Here is a 20,166-nt window from a genome sequence, read left to right on the forward strand (position 1 = left end):
ATATATATATATATAATTTATATACTGCAGAGTGAGAGAGGATAGAGACAGAGTTAGTTAGAGAGAGAGAGAGAGGGAGAGAGATGTCAGTGCCATCAGACACTAGCATCTGTCAGACAATGTCACAAGGACACTTGCCACCAAGACGTTCGCAATCATTGTCAGAATAAGTGATACAACATTAATGTCTTCTCACAGGCCAATATCCCCAAGCAAAGGCTCCTAGCACAGTCATCCAGCTACAATGAGCAAACCACATATCTTACGTGTCTCACACCACAGCCCTGAAAAATGCACTCTACTCCAAGTTCTATCATGGTAAGATTTGCCAGTTGCACATAAGAAATGCTTCAATAAAGTTCTTAAAGCTTTCTAAGAAAATAGTAATATTCTTACCATTTCACAGAAATGCCTGGAATATCCAGGGAGGCACCAAGAACGAAGTTTTTACATTTGAAGAATGTGAATGCCTAAATAATATGGTGAAAGAAGCCAGTAACCCGACTCAACATCCGTTCACCCATTCCATCATACACCTCCTGCCCCACTTGCAGCAAAATCTATACTCACACGCTGACAACATTGGCCAGCTTAGAATTCACAGAATTAAAATAAAACCCAGTTATCCTCTGTCCCAAGGAACTGCCTCAAAAAGTTATGAAAACTCAGGACAATTAAGTTAAATCAATGGGCAATATAACACTTATAATCAGGTAAAATTGTTAATTTTCCTTTATTAGAAGTAGAAAAGATATGCTTAGTTGCTCAAGTTCAGGGAGAAACACATATAATTGACAGCAAGCCGAAGATGATGAGTGATGAGAAATACAAGCCAAAAAAAAGGATTAATATCCTGAGGACATACACTGCAGTAATCATTTAAATTCCTAATCCCTTCTTAAATATTTGTCAACGAACCTTTGCAGCAATATCATACAATCCATTCCAAAAAGTTAAAGGCACTCAAATTTGGTTCAACGTTTACTGCATTACCAGTTCAGATTATATTCACACAATCAACTAACAATCTGCATTACGCAAATAACTGAGGAACTGACCTTACCACACACAGTCAGCAAAGTCTTTAATGGCACATTATTTTAAAAGTTTGGTCAAATAGCATAACTTGGGGCCTCAATGTGCACTTTCAAGCAAAAAGGGACACTTGATGTGAAAGTTTTAGTTTAACTGAAGCTCTTTCTCTACCCTTCTTTAAGGCAGAAAAATAGTCACTCAGATGTCCCAGAAGCTCACAATCCTAAATAGTGACTTTCAGCTTCATGTACTAAAATACGATCATCTCCAGGTGGTACGCAGCATACCTTTAAAACCTCTGAATCAAGCAAGACCACGATAAAGAGAACATTGTAGGTTTGTTCTAGGTATCCCCCCAAATAAGTGTCTAATGGAATTCAGAAAATAAATGAAGTGCAAGGTAATCTGTTTTTTTCTGCCTTATTACAATGTGATGTATACACAACCACAGCTGCTTCAGGCTCTAGCGAATGTTACACCTTTCACCCCAAAAAGGGAAACAACAGGAAATACCCACAAAATTCCCAAGGGATGAAAACTAGGTCTCTGTCTATACTTCCTATCCATGCAAGCATCATCTCAAATGTGCAGAAAAGCTGAAAAGTTTACCTTTCATCAACTACCTGGTCTACTTCATCTCACCCAATTATGCAATGTCAAATAAGGCCACAAATCTATCCTTCACAAGCCCAACAGTCCTGATCCAGGGTTCAAACTGAAATGTTCAACTATCCATTTGCCTCCACAGATGTTGCTTCACTCACTAGTTCCCCCAAGAGTTTGTCTTTTGCTCCAGATTCCAGCATCTGCAAACTTACGTGTAAGTCCATATTTTTTTTGTAGAATAAAGGTCACTCACAATTCCATGAAGATCAAGCAAGTAATGATTTTACTCAAGCAAATGCATAGAAAAGGATCTTAGTCATCCTAAGGAACTAGTGCTGGATCTTAGCCATCCTGCACAAGGGCCCCCAACTCCCACTGCTTTCTGAATTTGCTACCTGCTTAGAGAACAATACAAACTTTTATTCCCTCTACCAAAGTGCTGGACCTCACACTTCCTAACATTGTATTCCACCTGCCACTGCTTTGCCCATTCTCCTAATCTGTCCAAGTTCTTCAGCAGACCTCCTGCCTCCTCTACACTACCCGCCCCTCCACAAATCTTTGTTATATTCCACAAAACTGGCCACAAAGCCAACTATTCCATCCTCCAGATTAAGAAATAACGTTTAAAGTAGTAGACCCAACAATGACCCCTGAGGAGCACCACTAGTCACTGGCAGCCAACCAGAAAAGGCCCCTTTATTCCCACTCCACCTTTTGCCAGACAGCCAATGTTAGTACCTTTCCTGTAATATCATGGGCTCTTATCTTGTTTAGCAGCCTCATGTGTGGCAGCTTGTCAATGGCCTTCTGAAAATACAATTTAAAAACATCCACCAATTCTCCTTTGTCTATCCTGCTTGCTATTTCCTCAAAGAATTCCAACAGATTTACAAGGCAAGATTTCCCCTTAAGGAAACCATGCTGACTTAAGCCTAGTTTACCACGTGCCTCCAAATACCCCAAAACCTCATCCTTAATAATGGACTCTAATATCTTATCAACCACTGATGTTAGGGTAACTAGTCTATAATTTCCTGTCTTTTGCCTCTCTTAAAGAATTAAATGACGTTTTGTAGCAGTGTGCTACACACAGCGCTAGAATAACGACACGTAGTCAGCGAGTTGGAGTTGCGATAAAAGAGATTTATTCAAACTTCGCGGCCTCCTTTAAAGCCTTCCCGTTTCCGCATCCCCGGGCGGGACTGCTGTGGGGAATGCATATTCGCAGACCCTTGCCGCGCACGGGATTTTCCCCCTGCTGGTGAAGATGGCCTGGCTCCCTTTTTGGGGCCGGCCTCTCTGCCGGGGCACGCTGTTTCGTCAGCCGGTTCATGTGCGCTGGAAAGTGGGTCGTCGCAATTTGTCATTTACCAAGATACCAGCTATCAATTTTGTCACCTGTCATTGTTCTTTTCTGCCTTTCCTTGAGTGTTCTTTTAAACTTATGCTTTGTTACTGAGCTAATGGATTTTGTGTATAAACTTTTTTTTTGAATACTTCCCCATTAATCTTCTGTTTTATCTACAAATACACTTGACCAGTTTATCATCTGTCTATCATCAGACTAAAATCGCTCTTGCCCAAATTTAGAATCTTAGCAATTGTTCCTCACCTTTGTTTTTCAAACACTATATCGAACTTGACCACAATCACATTAATGGCCCCACACCATTCAGCTACCAATTAAATCTACATGAATACCAACTCTAGGACCAACATCCAAGGTGGTTCAAGGCTATGCTCCTGTAGAATATTATCCTGAATACTCAAGAAATTCAATACTTTTTTGACACCAATGTACTTGTGCAATCTATGTCAGCACTACATAGCAGGAAATTAGTCCAACCAGTGTTAGATAATCAAATTTCTGTGACACACAATTTGTACAATATATACAAAATATTTTTTTAAAAATCAGGAACTTAAGAGCATGAATTGCAAAGTTAATCATTTTCATTCAGGCCTCCTCTAGGCATCTGCTGCATATGCATGGAGGAGCCTGAACATGCAGTATGTACTTCTGATATTTTGCTTATGTTAGAATGACCTGTTCTATCTACAGGCCTAACTCTTGCCATCTCACCCAAGAACTGGAAAGCCATCTTAGGTGGTCACTCCTTAAATTATTTACTCTACCTTTTCTTTGGTCTCCAATACTTCTAATCCCCACTTCATCCAATCTATTCCACCCACTTACTAATTGCTAGATGTCCCCTCCAGCTCCCAACCACAGATAGCGGCTTTTTGACTTAATAACCCCTATTCTTGATCACAAGCACTCTCACCACCACCTCCAACTGACATTTGCCACTCCCCATTGATTTATGATTTTTCTACTTCATCGTCTCTGGGTTTATTCTTTCCCCTTCCACCTCTTATTCTTGACCCGACTTCCTTTCTGCACTCTGCATCAGTAGCTGAACTACAATCAAAATGGATTTAGCCATCCCAACAGCAATGGCTTAAATCATCCTAACAAGTCATGGAGTCATAGACTACAGCATTAAAAAAAGGCCCTTTGGCCCATCCAGTCCATGCTGAGCTACTGATCTACCTCGTCCCATCGAACTGTATCCAAACCATAGCCCTCCATACCTCTCTTATCCATGTATTTCTCCAAATTTCTTTTGATTGTTGAAACTAAACTCACATCCACCTCCGAGTGAAGAAGCTGCCCATTATGTTCCCTTTAAACATTTCACTTTTCTTCCTTAACCCAAGACTTCTAGTTCCAGTCTCACACAACCTCAGTCGAAAAAGCCTGTTTGCATCTACACCCCTCATAACTTTGTATTTCTCTATCAAATCTCGCCTCATTCTCCTACACGCTAGGGAATAAAGTTCTAACGTATTCAACCTTTCCCTGTAAATGAAGGCCTCAAGTCCTAGCAACATCCTTGTAAATTTTCTCTGCACTCCTTCAGTCTTACTGACACCTTTTCTAGATAGGTGACCAAAACTGCACACAATACTCCAAATTATGCCTCACCAAAGTCTTATACAACTTCAACATAACATCCCATCTCCTGTACTCAATACTTTGATTTATGAAGGCCAATATGCCAAAAGCTTTCTTTACTACCCTATCTACTTCTGATGCCACTTTCAACGAATTATGAATCTGTACTCCCAGATCCCTTTGTTCTACCACACTCCTAGTGCCATACCGTTCACTTTGTAAGACCTACCTGATAAAAGTTTTGAGGGGATTCTCAGATTCCTGTAAATAATGGTTAAGGTTGAGACTGTGTACTCTGGTTTGAGAACAGCTGCAGCATGTCTGAGCAGCTACTCTTTGGGGTCAGATAAGGATTAAAAGCTCACAAAAAAACCCACAAGAGGATGTCTCCTGGCTTTTCACACCTTTTGGTTCCTTACATTCCTTTCCTAATTTCGGTAGAGTATTTTATCTAAATTATTAAATTCTGCTCTATTTGAGTAGTTGGAATATCCATTGATCTGACTGTTTTTTTGTATTGAGATAGTCATAGTCATACTTTATTGATCCCGAGGGAAATTGGTTTTCGTTACAGTTGCACCATAAATAATTAAATAGTAATACGTAAAATGTAAATTATGCCAGGAAATAAGTCCAGGACCAGCCTATTGGCTCAGGGTGTCTGACCCTCCAAGGGAGGAGGTGTAAAGTTTGATGGCCACAGGCAGGAATGACTTCCTATGACACTCTGTGTTGCATCTCGGTGGAATGAGCCTCTGGCTGAATGTTACTCCTGTGCCCAACCAGTAATGGGAGACATTGTCCAAGATGGCATGCAACTTGGACAGCATCCTCTTTTCAGACACCACCGTCAGAGAGTCCAGTTCTATCCCCACAACATCACTGTTGTTAAAGGATCAATCTATCCTGCTAACATATAAATGCCGAGTGTCCAGACAAGGACATGCAGGATGTGAGAATTAATTATACTCTGTTCTCTGTTTACCTCTGCCTGATGTGATTAAGTATTCTTTGTCAAGTACGTTTATCTCTGTTTTAGGTAATTAAGTGGCCTTTGTCTCGGACTATCACTATTGCTAGGCTTTTGTTGACAAAGGTAGTATAAACAACTCTGTATCTCTGTGCTTCGGGAGAGAGACTTCCGTGGCTGACTCTCTGTGAGTACAGAAGGAAGGTTCTCTCTCATAGCTTGCTACTAATAAAGATGGAAAAGAATCAACTGTGGTACTTGTTTCATTACATCGGGTTGATCACCGTTAACATACCCTGGTTAGTCCTTCCAAAGTTCAACACATTGCACCTGTCTGAATTAAATGCCAGATCTGCCATTTTTCTAGCTGGTCCTCATCTCTCTGCAAGCTTTTATAGTCTTCCTCAGTGTTCATTACACCCCCAATCAAGTCAAGTCAAGTCTATTGTCATTTTGACCATACGCTGCTGGTACAGTACACAGTAAAAATGAAACAACATTCCTCCAGGACCATGGTGCTACATGAAACAACACAAAACTACACTAGACTGTGTGAGACAGCACAAAGCTACACTAGACTATGTAAAACAACATAAAAACTGCACTAGACTACAGACCTGCACAGGACTACATAAAGTGCACAAAACAGTGCAAGGCAGTACAATAATTAATAAACAAGACAATAGGCATAGTAGAGGACAAGTTACAATTTAATAATAAATGATGTAGATGTCAGTCTAGACTCTGAGTATTGAGGAGTCTGATGGCTTGGGGGAAGAAACTGTTGCACAGTTTATCTTCGTGTCAACTGGATCTGTTGATCCAGTTTACTAAATTATATCCAAACTGTTGATAAACCCAGCACCGATCCCTGTGGTACTCCACTAGTCACAGGGCTCCAGTCAAAGAGGCAACCACCTAATACCATTCTCTGGCTTCTCCCACAAAGCTAATATCTAATCAAATTTACTACCTCATCTTGAATGCCAAGTGACTGAATCTTCTTCAGCAACCTGCCATGCATGACCTTGTCAAAGGTCTTGCTAAAGTCCACCAACTTTTCTTCATCAACCTTCCTGGTAACTTCCTCCAAAAATCCTATAAGACACTAGCAGTATGCCAGAAATTCGAGTGTATCGGGGTAGAAGTGAGTATAGCTGCTATTACTAAGGAGAAGGTGTTTGGGAAGCTGAAAATTCAGAAGATAGATACTGTAGGTCACCTGTACCAAATGGACTACACTTCAGGGTTCTGAAAGAGGTATTTGTAATGATCTTTCAAGAATCACCAGATTCTGGAATGATTCAGAGGACTAGAAAATTGCAAATGCCACTACACTCTTTAAGAAGGTAGGTAGGAAGAAGAAAGAAAAGTATAGGCCAGTTAGCAGGACTTGAGATGCTGGAGTCTATTATTAAGGATGAAGTTTCAAGGTACTTGGAAGCGTATAATAAAATAGGCCAAGTTAAGGGAAATCTTGCCTGACAAATCTGTTAGAATTCTTTGAGGAAATAACAGACAGGATAGACAAAAGAGAGTCAGTGGATGTTATTTACTTGGATTTTCATAAAGCTTTTGACAAGGTGCCGCACATGAGGCTGTTTAACAAGAGCCTGTGGTATTACAGGAAAAATACTAGCACGGATAGAAGATTGGCTGATTGGCAGGAGGAAAAGAGTGGGAATAAAGGGGACCTTTTCTCATTGGCTGCTAGTGACTAGGGGTTGGTGTTTGGACTGCTTCTTTTCACGCTATATATCAATGATTTGGATGATGGAATTGATGGCTTTGTGGCCACATTTGCAAATGATACAAAGATAGGTGGAGGGACAGGTAGTGTTCAGGAACCAGGACTTAGACAGATTGGAAGAATGGACAAAGAAGTGGCAAAGAATATAGTGCAGAAAAGTACATGGTCATGTACTTTAGTGAAAGAAATAAAGAAGTAGAATATTTTCTAAACGGGGAGCAAACTCAGAAATCACAGGATCAAAGGGACTCCAAGTTCAGTCTGTGCTAAGGAAGGCAAATGTAATGTTAGTATTCATTTCATGAGGACTAGAATATAAGAGCAGGGATGTGATGCTGAGGCTTTATAAGGCATTAGTCAGACTGCATGTGGCGTATTATGTGCAGTTTTGGGCCTCTTATCAAAGAAAAGATGTGCTGGCTTTGGAGAGGGTCCAGGTTAGTTTCACAAGAATTATTTTATAAAAGAGTTAACGTTATGTAGAGCATTTGATGGCTCTGGCCCTGTACTCACTGGAGTTTAGAAATTGAGGGGGATCTCATTGAAAACTATTGAATACTCAGGGCCTAGATACAGTGGATGTGGAGAGTATGTTTCCTATAGTGGGTGAGTCTAGATCGAGAGGACACAGCCTCAGAACAGAGGGACATCCATTTAACACAGATAAAGATGAATTTCTTTAGCCAAAGAGTGGTAAATCTGTGGAATTCATTGTCACAGGCAGTTATGGAGGCCAAGTCACTGAGTATATTTAAAGCAGAGGTTAAAAGGTTTTTGATTCTGGCAGCCAATTAAAAAAGGCCCCCTTTATTCTCACTTTCTTCCTGCCAGTCAGCCAATCTTCTATCCATGCTAGTATCTTTCTTATAATACCACGGGCCCTTGTTAAAACAGTTTCATGTGTGGCATCTTAAGCCACTCTGCCTTCATTATATGTGCATGCAACCACTTCATGGCTGAGTCTAAGGCCTCGTACACAATCTGCACTTTGGTCTAAATTCCTTACCAATTTTTAATTTTATCCATGAAGTCCCTACTTCTTGCCTGCCTTTAGTTGTACCCAAACTCATTTTGTTATCAGTAAGGCTACTCCTTCACCTTCAGTATTATCCCTATCTTTCATGTCATATTTAATTCTCAACCCTGATGATCCTGTATTTAACAATGGCTACCTAGCTACACACTGAAAGTAGATTTTACACATTAAAAATATTCAGTTTCTGTGCTAGTGACCAGTTTAAATCATTATTATTTCATACCATTTAGTTTTCCCTTTAGTACCACTGCTCTGCATTAAACACAGTTTATGATGGTGGTAACTTAAGTACAAATTCCTCCACCCTATGCCACACACCATCCTGATTTAGAAGGTTAATATTTTCTCAGTCATCATTGGGTCATAATCTTGGGCACTGTACCTAAAGGTGAGAGCACATTTTTACAATGCAGCCTGCATCAATTCAAGAAACCCCTCTACCAACTTTTTGTGTGGCACTTACATTAACCAACATCACCCACGTTCAAAGAATGAGAAAGCTAAATAAATAGATTACTATCAGTCAGTGATTTAAAATTTCTTCCCTCCCTACTGAAGCATATACATGAATGTTACGGTACCTGATAAGCAGCCTGGTGCACAACACTCCATAAGCATGCTGAATGGGATCCATTAATCCTTGCTCCATATTTTAACAACGTCCTTATAACTGCAATGTGGCCCATCTCTGTTGCTGAAATTACAGGATTAAAGCAGTCAAACTTGCTCACAACTTTACTGCAGTGCAGTAGAACATAAGATTGTGGACATAGCAATGCATGTAAATAAACAAATGCATTTAATTAATAATCAAATTATGTAAGAAATTAAATGGAAGCAGTAAATTATATAACTCTTGATATAAAAAGAGCTTGTATCTGGCAGACCACAGTATGTGTGCTCGCAACACTGTGTGTCAGAGTCTTGCCATCTTCAGAAGTTTTCTGATGACTCTGCCACATACATAATGTACTGGTTGGGCACAGGAGTACATTCAGCCAGAGACTCATTCCACCGAGATGCAACACTGAGCGTCATAGGAAGTCATTCCTGCCTGTGGCTATCAAACTTTACAACTCCTCCCTTGAAGGGTCAGACACCCTGAGCCATTAGGCTGGTCCTGGACTTATTTCCATTTGGCATAATTTACATATTATGGTTTAATTATTTATGGTTTCATTTTGCTATATTTATACTCTATTCTTTGTTGGTGCAACAATAACAAAACCCAATTTCCCTCAGGATCTATAATGTCTATCTATCTATCTATCTATCTATTTATAAACCAATCATTGTGCTTTATTTCAATTTTGAGAGCTGATTATTTTACATAAAACTATTGTTTAAAGATATTTCCCCCTAACGAAATGGCACGTACTATTTGCAATATATCATGTTGTATGTTTGAGCTGAAACCCAATATGTCTCTTTGGCAGTTATAACGTGTACTTTTCATTATTAAAAGATAAACAGCATATTAAAAAAATCTCAGGGCAAACACAACCAAACTCCAAACAGTATTATGGATATCAAACAGTGTGGGAGACAATTCAATAATGTCGGACCCACAGATAAGCAATGAAAACACTGATGAAAAAAAAATCAACACTAAATGTTGGCATGTCAAAAACACAAGGAAAGGTCATGCAGTCCACCTCCATTATAATATGGGCTGCATAAACTGATTAACTGTTGTCTTGAATTAGAAGAATGTCAGTCAAGTTTTGGTGCTAAGAACAAAGTGTCAATGCTGACAGCTACAGGTATCCCTTGATATACAAGTGTTGAAATTACAAATTTTTGCTATAATGCCATTGACTAGAGAGGTGTCCTTGATTAAAGAAACTATTTTCTACTAACCACGTCTGCCAAACATTATCTAATATGCATTCCAAATTCCAACTCATGGTTCTCTGAGAGAAAAAAAAAATTGTATCGTTGGTTTAAATGATCATGATCCAATTCCAGATTTTGCCAGAAGAGGAAACATCCTCTCTGCAGTCATCAAGATCACTCTGGATTTTGTATGTTCACTTATAAGTACTCTATGAAAATACCTTATTTGTTTTTATATAATTGTTAATAAAAATGTTTCATCATCTTAAGTGTTGTATTTTTGGATTTTTTTTCTTTGCTCTGGAATGCAACCAAAGACTTACATTGAAGCTAACTGTAAAGCCTTGTCGATATATGAAGTTACAGACTATTCTAGTAAATAATCTTCAAAGCTCCTATGCATTCGCTGGCTTGTTTAAGTAAAATGAAATTATTTGCAGCCACTAAAGACTAAGTTTCACTCTGCGTGCAACTTTAAAGTTAACACTGGTTCTGAAGTAACTCCAGAAAATTAAGCCCAATAAATGAAATCAGGTATACAAATTTTGACAGGCCCAGACTAAAATAACCTATTATTTAAATGTATCTTTTATTTACATATGTCACATACCCTGTGACGGGTTAAAGAACCAGCAGAAATGTAAAACACCTTGGAGTCTGGTATTGCTATTAACTAATGGTATTTATTAGTAACTACACAATACAGTAATATAAAATCAGATAAATCAAACAGGTTAGCAATGATTATATATATTATGTAGAAATATAAAAACCAAGCTTCTTCAAGCTTAGGGGTAAATGGACACAGTCTTACAATGATGGGTAAAGTTCAGTTTAGTTTGAGGTATTGAGTTGAGTAGTGATGGAGAGAGAAGCGTTATGATTGTTCGAGTAAGCCAATGCTGTTGATTCTTCCCGTTGTCCTCCGAAATCCTTTAGAAGTCACCGAATGTGACCACAACAAGGGAACTGTTCTTCTGTGGTGGAATTATCAACCCAGGCGAGGGTTGGACACACTAATAACTCCCCACCGGTCACACCTTTTCCACACTGCGAGAGCCACTGATCGATTCTCCTGATCGATCCTACAAAAACCCACCTTTCTGGGGGCACAACAAAGCTCATCCAGTGTCCAAAATCATGTGTCTGTGTGTCTATCAGCTGACCTTCTATTTATCTCACCATGTTGAACACCAGCTGTCCATCAAGTAACGCCTCCCTTCTCTCTCGGTAGGAACACAGAAGCTGGCAGTGTCCTTGCAAAAGTGTAAGCAAGCTGCAGAGAAACCATAACACCATCTCAAAGCAGTCGTCGCCTCTCTCTCTCTCTTAATAATGAGGTGCTTGTGTTGAACAACTCTCTCTCTCTCTCTCTTTTTAAAAGCACAGTTCATAAAGATAATTCAGGATCCCGTCACACATATGGCAGGAGAACATCAGCTGAGGGGTAGATTCATTATCAGGAGCAATTGTCCAAGTTATAACCTCCTGATTCTACTGTCAGTTTGCAGTCTTTCTATCAAAATATCAGGAATGGTGTAGAATTGCTATGCCAATACAGATTAAAGCAGACATTAAAAGTTAAGTGCTGCCCATTTTAGTTCCTTTTAATGAATTGGTAGGAGTCAATTGTTCCTAATCAACCTTTCTCAATCTGCTAATAACCAGAAATTAAATATTATGTGTAGAGTTATACTCCTAATTTTAGTTGTTATTGATGATTTGGAAAACAATTTTTTTTATATTTTCAGTCTCCTTCTAACCGAATATATCTTTTCCTCTTTATTTCATTTTGACATTAACTTCATCCATTTTAACAGACATTACAACTCAGGATGTTTCAATTTGCTTTGTTAGGATATGCAAGATAATATATGTGCATATTTTCTATTCTCCCAATAACTGCTACCCTATTTCCTCACTGTGATATTTATTCTGCACTTTATTAACTTGTACTTCTATCACTATAAAACAAATGCAAGTCTAAACATGACAGACACAATAAGAGGCCCTGCCAAATTGGTAAAACTGTTTTTACTTCCAGTACCTTACCTAAAAAAAGTGGAGTTATATTTTCATTAGTGATGGCATTTGGATTTGCTCCAGCCTGTAGCAGAATCTGGACGATTTTTAAATAACCACCTTTAGCAGCAAGATGAAGAGCTGTTTCACCTTCAAAAGTCTTCAACTCTACAGCCGATTTCAATGAAGCTAAAAAAAGAAAGCATTTTTATTCCATTAAAGATGCATGGCTACAAATAAACACACAACTCAATCCCTTTCTTATTAACAAACGAGAAAATCTGCAGATGCTGGAAATCCGAGCAACACAGACAAAATGCTGGAGGAATTCAACAGGCCAGGCAGCATCTTTGGGAAAAAGCACACTCGATATTTCCGGCTGAAACCCTTCGGCAGGACTGGAGAAAAAAGCTGAAGAGTAGATTTGAAAGATGGGGGATGGAGGGGAGAGCGAAACACTAGGCGATGGGTAAAACTTTGTGAGGAAGGGATGAAATTGATTGGTGAAAGACAGAAGGCCATGGAACAAAGAAAAAGAGGGGGGAAGCACCAAAGGGAGGTGCTAGGTAGGCAAGGAGATAACATGAGAAAGGGAAAAGGGATAGGAAATGGTGAGGAGGGAGGCATTACCGGAAGTTTGAGAAATAGATGTTCATGACATCAGGTTGGAGGCTACCCAAACAGAATATAAGGTGTTGTTCCTCCAACCTAAGTGTGACCTTATCACGACAGTGGAGCAGGCCATGGATGGACATATCAGAATGGGAATAGAAAGTGGAATTAAAATAGGTGGCCCTTTCTTATTAACTCTGTTTTTCATCTTCCTAGGCATTTCACTTCACACATTCCTCTGCCAGCTGATGTTGGCCTTCATCTTCTGATTTCACATCTGAACAATCATGCCAGCAAATAGTAGGTACATTGGAGAAAGCATTAGCCCCCATCCCAGCATTCACTGTTGACCTACAGATGGTTGAGATCTTTGAAGCAGAGAGGCAAGATCAAGAATACTCAAGGAAACACGGATGAAAGCTCAGATTCAAATAATCAAGAGCAAAGAGCATTAGTACAGAGATGCAGTAAAGAACGATGGGAGAAAGTTGAACCGAATGGATGAGACATTGGGCGGATGAGAATAGAAAAAGGTGCTGAAGGGTGAAAGACAAGCCAAACTGCCACTTTATCTTTTTAGTTAGGGCTGGTGAAAGTTCAAGATCCCATCAGTCCTAAAAAAAATCAAACCCACTACAGCCATAAGCAGGAAAGAAAGACAGCATCAGAATGATAGAAAGGGGGAAAATAAACAAAGAAGCGCAGACATACAACAACCTGAAAACAAGTGTACACTTTAGTTTGCGGTGATCAGTATGATATTACCACCTAACGGCATTGTGTCATTAAGGTTCAATTTAACAATTTAATGAAAAGAGTTTTTCAATTACTTTTATTTGGAAAAGTAAGTTTCCAAACTTGGTTTTCAGACATGGTGCCACCATATAAACAACAAGCCTTCATGATTGACTACTCAAACATTTTTGAAAGGTTGACTACAACTGTTATAAGTAAGATTGGCATCCAGGTAACAGGAATAGCACTTACTTCAATAAAAATGTAAAATTAAAATAAAACAAATGTAGTCATTGCCAGTACCTGCTTGTAGTAAAAGTCTCAAACATTTTGATGTTTTGTGTGATGCGGCTTCATGGATTGGATACCAACCACGGTTGTCTGCAATATCAAGGCTATGACCTTTTTTGATCAGTGCTTTCAAAAGTTCTACATTTCCCTTCCTTGCAGCAAGTCCAGCTGCTGAACAGGTATCAGAGTATGCTTCTGTGAAGTCCATTTTCCAGAGCTAAATCAAAGAAACAATTAAAGTCATTAAAAGTTAAAAGTAATTTCACCCCTACACCGTCCATCTTCAAATCTACTACTCATATATTCAATACTGAAGTTACAGACAAAGGTAAGGGCACATAAATATTTAATGGAAGATTTTTTAAAACAAATTCTATGCTGAAATACTTTAAATAGAATTAAGACAAGCAAGAAGTATAAAATCCCAGGGGAAACTGTTACTTGAATAGGAGATGTTAGATCATCATTGTAGCTTGTCACACCAGACAGCCAGCCACTCTAGTGTTGTTTGGTTGATGTTGAGCAGGTCAGTGTCAGCTAAATCAGGTGAGAGTGGGCAGTTGCGCAGAATGTGTTCAATGTTCCGCACCCTTTCGCCACGCTCACAGGATTCACTGGTCTTTAAACCCCACTTCACCATATTGTCTCCCATCCTACAAACTCCCGCTCTCACTGTGTTGACAGTGCTCCACTTCCGTCTGTCAAGCAGTGCCCCGTCTGGTAACATTTCTGTGGGACCTTGCACTGTATTGTTTGGTGGGGTTCTGGCTTCTGTTTGTTGCCAGAGGTCAATCCTGTATGTTTGGGGAGATGTTCCGTGCGGTAGTTCTTCCACTGTAGCAAAGCTTTTCCTCAATTTTAGGCGGTTGGAAACTGGCATATTATGATGTAGTGGGTGCCGTGGATACGAGTTCTGATAACCTTTTTCAACTTTTGTTGTAGTGTGTCTTCAGATCTCTGAGGGAGCAACGCCTGCAAGTCTGTAAATGATGTTAGTGGGTGTGGGGCACAGTGTGCTCATGATTATTTGGCAGGCTTCATTAAGCAACGGATGTTAAGATGTTAGGTAAAGCCAAGATTACCAATGCTATTTCTTCATTGAAATCGGTATAAGCAAACAAGCAGTAAAGAGATAATAAATAGTGTATTCAAGATAGTTTATTGTATGTAACTTTATGTCCTAGAACTAGCAAAAGAGTTGCATGCATTATTTTTCATAATGAGTTATCAGTAAAATTATTATTAAAATGTATCTAATATTTGCAATATGATCAAAGTTAGTGCTATTTCAAAGCCAAAAATATGAAGCAATACCCAGAATTACGGATATAAGCAAAGCTGGTTTCCACGCAATGATATGGAGATTGTCCAGATTAAACAGGGCAAATTGTCTAATGTTCAAGGTGGAGAGTTGATCTAAAAAGGAAATCAACATGCTACCAAACAAGTTCATACCTTTAAATACCCGACACTAACCAGAAATTGATTAAGAACAGTGATATACACACTTCAGATCTAAGCACAGTCGTGGGGCCCACACCCTGAAGTGAGTAACTAAAACTTTTTTCCACCCCTCGCAAAGCAGGTAGCAGAAGTGCTAAGGGAAGTCTATATTTGTTTGAATGATTGCCTCTGCAATAAGAACATGGAGCCTTAATGCAAAACATGACTCTGGATTGGCAGCCCATCCACTACCTTTAACATTTACTCCCTCTGTTAATGTCACATTGTGACAGCAGGGTGAGCTAGTCAAAAATGCCGAGGCTATTTTGACAACACCTCTCAACCCCCAAATTTGACTGCTTAGATGAATAAAGGCATCAGTTATGGAAACAGCAACACCTGCAAGTTTCTGTCAAGTATCCTGACTTAAAATTTCATCATTGCTGGATCAAGATCCCTACATACAGCCTAGTGATGTCTCTTCACCATATGGACAATTATTCAACATGACAATGGTTCTTAAGGCAATTAAAGAACTGCATCAAATGTTCATCATGGCAAAACAAACACATTTTGGGAACTACTGTGTATATTTTGGGAATTTTAAACACACACACACATACACACACAATATAACCATTTAAGTGATCTCCCATTGCTGCTAACTAGCCTCCTTAGATTAAGATGTCTACAAATACAATCAGCTGAAGATGACATGTTATTCACCCTCTTCGCACACACATCCCTCACCTCACCCCTTTATATAAGATGGCTAGTCAAGGCTGAATCTTCTGGCATGGAAGCCAATTTAGTTGCCTACATGGCAATTAGCTGAATAACACATAACTTGGGAACATAAAATGGGAGCAGATATTCTCAGGGAAATGCACGGCAAAAATGTGGTAGTTGTTCAGGGAATATTTGTATGGTGTTCTGCATAGGTATGTTCCATTGAGGCATGGAAAGAATGGTAGGGTAAAAGAACCATGGTGTACAAAGGATGTAGAAACTCTAATTAAGAAGAAAAGCTTATGAAAGGTTCAAGAAACTAGGTACTGTTAGAGCTCTAAAAAATTCCACGGGTGCCAGGAAGGAACTGAAGCTTAGGAGACGATGGAGCCTAACGGCGACTCCTATGCTCGCATCTTCAAAAACAGCTCTGTTTCCAACTTTAATATCTCTATTTTTCTCTTTCAGGAGGGAAAAATAGAGATATTAACAATGGAAATAGAGCTGTTTCCAAAGACACAAACAAAGAAGTCGCCGTTAGGTGCCATCGTCTCCTAAATTCCTGACAAGCCTGAAGACCCTGATCTGGAGTTACATGCTCACTTCAGTTATTTGCAGGAATGGGACCCGCTCTTGGGGTCTCACGACTGGCCATTATTCGATATACCAAGGACATGGCCTAGAAGACTAGTACGCCTTCAGGGTTATGAGATTTTGTGGCTCTAGAGGTGGGTGGACTCGAGGTCAGAGCCTCTGCAGGAAATCGGTGTGTCATGGGAGACGTAAGATCAAAAACAGCAAGCTGGCTGCTGGCTGTGTGCCCAGAGACCCGAGTTCTTCGGGCACACAGCTTGGAAGAAGCAACACAACGGACTTTTAACATCGGAAGTCGGCAAGTTGTTTGTTATGTCTTCCCTCTCGCTGTGAAACGGAGACACCTCCTTTTCCTTTTTTAGGGAGAGAACATGCTTTGCTGCACGCTTGAGTGCTCAGGGGGGTCGCCGATGCTTTTTTTGCTGGTGGGGGAAGGGAGATCATTGCTTTGCTGCTGCTTACACATGGGTGGGGGGAGCTGGGGGAGGCTTGGGGTCCTAACATTTAACTGTCATTCATTCTTTCGGGCATTCCTCTGTTTTTGTGGATGGTTGCGAAGAAAAAGAATTTCAGGATGTATATTGTATACATTTCTCTGACACTAAATGTATCTTTGAAGAATGAAATTAAGAGAGCTAGAAGGGGACATGAGAAGGCCTTGACAAGCAGAATTAAGGAAAACCCCAAGGCATTCTACAAATAAGTGAAGAGCAAGAGGATGAGCTGTGTGAGAGTAGTACCCAACAGGAACAAGAATGGAAACATGTGCATGGAGCTAGAGGAGGTAGCAGACATACTTAATGAATACTTTCAATCAGTATTCGCCAGTGAAAAGGACCTTGGCGACTGTGGGGATGACTTACAGCAGACTTAAATGCTTGAGCATATAGACATTAAGAAAGAGGATGTGCTGGAGCTTTTGAAAGGTATTAAGTTACATAAGTCACCGGGACCAGACAAGATATACCCTCGGCTATTGTGGGAAGCGAGGGAGAAGATTGCTGAGCCTCTGGCGATGATCTTTGCATCATCAATAGGGATGGGAAAAGTGGACTTGAGGGTTGCAAGTGTTGCTCCCCTGTTCAAGAAAGGGAGTAGAGGTAGCCCAGAAAATTAGAGACCAGTGAGCCCTACTTCAGTGACGGGCAAGTTGTTGGAGAAGATCCTGAGAGGCAGGATTTATGAGCATTTGGAGAGACATAATCTGATTAGGGATAGTCAACATGGCTTTGTCAAGGGCAGGTTGTGCCTTATGAGCCTGATTGAATTCTTTGAGGATGTAACAAAACATAGTGATGAAGATAAAGCAGCGGATGTAGTGTATATAGTAAGGCATTTGATAAGGTTCCCCATGCAAGGATCATTCAGAAAGTAATAAGGCATGAGATCCAAGGAACCCTTGCTTTGTGGATCCAGAAATATCTTGCTCACAGAAGGTAAAGGGTGATTATAGATGGTTCATATTCTACATGGAGGCCAGTGACCTGTGGTGTTCTGCAGGAATCTGTTCTGGGATCCCTCCTCTTTGTGATTTTTATAAATGAACTGGATGAGGAAGTAGAAGTGTGGTATAGTAAATTTGCTGATGATACAAAAGTTGGGGGTGTTGTGGATAGCTTGGTGGGTTGTCAGAGGTTACAGTGCAACATTGATAGGATGCAGAACTGTACTGAGAAGTGGCAGATGGAGTTCAACCCAGATAAATGTGAAGTGGTTCATTTCGGTAGGTCAAGTTTGAATACAGAATATTAATGGTAAGACTCTTGGCAGTATGGAGGATCAGTGAGATCTTAAGGTCCGTGTCCACAGGACAGTCAAAGCTGCTGCGCAGGTTGACAGTGTTGTTAAGAAGGCATATGGTGTATTGGCCTTCATCAGCCGCGGGACTGAGTTCAGGAGCTGTGAGGTAATATGTTTTATATAAGACCATGGTCAGACCCCACTTGGAGTATTGTGTTCAGTTCTGGTCACCTCATTACAGGAAGGATGTGGATACTATAAAGAGAGTGCAGAGGAGATTTACAAGGATGTTCCCTGGATTGGAGAGCTTACCTCAAGAGAATAGGTTGCGTGAACTTGACCTTTTCTCCTTGGAGCAACAGAGGATGAGAGGTCACCTGATAGAGGTGTATAAGATGATGAGAGGCATTGATCATATGGATAGCCAGAGGCTTTTTCCCAGGGTTGAAATGGCTAATGTGAGGGGGCATAGTTTTAAGGTGCTTGGAAGTAGGTACAAAGGGGATGCCAAAGGTGTGAAAAACAGTGGTGGGTGCGTGGAACGCGCTGCCATCAATGGTGGTAGAGGCAGATACAATAGGGTCTTTTAAGAGACTCTTAGATAGGTACATGGAACATAGAAAAATAGAGGGCTACGTGGTAGGGAAATTCTAGGCAGTTCCTAGAGTAGGTTGCATGGTCAGCATAACATTGTGGGCTGAAAGGCCTGTAATATGCAGGCCTACTGTTTCTCTGTTAACAGAAAGTATGAATAATGGGCAGAAATTCAAACTGCCATGATCTTAACTAATGATATCCCACAATGGCCTGTTAGAATCTGAGTTATTCACTGTATTTATAAATGATTCAGACAATATATGAAGTCACATAATCCAACTTTGCCAATTGACATGAAGCTGGGTGACTTTGTCAGAAATATGGGTGGAAGCAAAGAGATACAAACAGACTGAGCAAATGGGCAAAAGTGTGGCAAATAAATGTCAATATGAGCAAATATGAGATCATGTGCACGTTTTTAGATTGGGGAACTACGAACAGAGAACTAAAAATATAAAACAAAACATATATTTGTTAGATGAAAAAAAATTAAAAATAAAACAAATTTAAAGCACAGACTAGAATGTCCTGAGACTAAAATGTGTCTCTATACACAGTGTTCTCTGTGGGTTGATAGTTAACACATTTCGTCCTCGAGATCACTCATCTCTCCGCTCGAATGCACATCCACAAACTGACAGAAGGACCTAACGACACGATGAGCCGGTTCCACTATTTCAGTAAGACTGGCGGGATACACTGGAGCAGGATAGCAGCCGCTTACACAGAGGAGGCTCATTATGACTTAGGTTCTTGCTGTTTCAGTGTTAAAGAGGGACAGAAGCCTAGTTGCAGGTATTGATGGGACAAATTCGACGAAAGTTGACCATGGATTTCTGAACTAAGCACGGGGAATTGAAAGAGAGGGCGCTGTAAAGTACAACTCTGGTTTGCAGACGCACAATGTGGGCCATGCCGAGAGGAAGGGCAAAGATAACGCCAGGAAACTCAGCTCAGTATTTTAAACAAGCAGTGGCCAGAACAGAACATCAGATGGGTCCTTCATGAATAAGCAAACCACCCTTTTATATACAGGACAGGACAGGCCACTGCCCCTCCCCAACGCCCTCCGTTACTCACCAACACCACCGGCTCACCTCACTACCATCAGTTTGACTGAAACGTCACCATACCCTCGGCAGCTGGCACGTCTGATTGGTCAGATTCCCGAGTGCATTATGCGATATCTTGATTCGGACTGGCTAATC

General features: G+C 40.2%; 1 protein-coding gene across 5 annotated transcripts in view; it reads right to left on the reverse strand.

Moving 5' to 3' along the window:
* The window catches only part of asb3 (ankyrin repeat and SOCS box containing 3), a 72,027-nt gene that overhangs the window by 50,951 nt on the left and 910 nt on the right, over positions 1-20,166 (reverse strand). For 3 of the 5 annotated variants that reach the window (XM_072265194.1, XM_072265195.1, XM_072265193.1), the window contains exons 2-4: positions 13,868-14,072; positions 12,248-12,406; positions 8,941-9,053 (exon numbers count right to left, since the gene is read on the reverse strand). In XM_072265194.1, the coding sequence (XP_072121295.1) occupies positions 8,941-9,053; positions 12,248-12,406; positions 13,868-14,072 (477 nt within the window). Of the gene's footprint in view, positions 1-8,940; positions 9,054-12,247; positions 12,407-13,867; positions 14,073-20,038; positions 20,127-20,166 lie in introns of those variants that run through there. The other 2 variants (XM_072265197.1, XM_072265196.1) reach the window with 2 other exon arrangements.

This window comes from Mobula birostris, chromosome 8, assembly GCF_030028105.1.
Source record: "Mobula birostris isolate sMobBir1 chromosome 8, sMobBir1.hap1, whole genome shotgun sequence".
NCBI classification, from domain to species: domain Eukaryota; kingdom Metazoa; phylum Chordata; class Chondrichthyes; order Myliobatiformes; family Myliobatidae; genus Mobula; species Mobula birostris.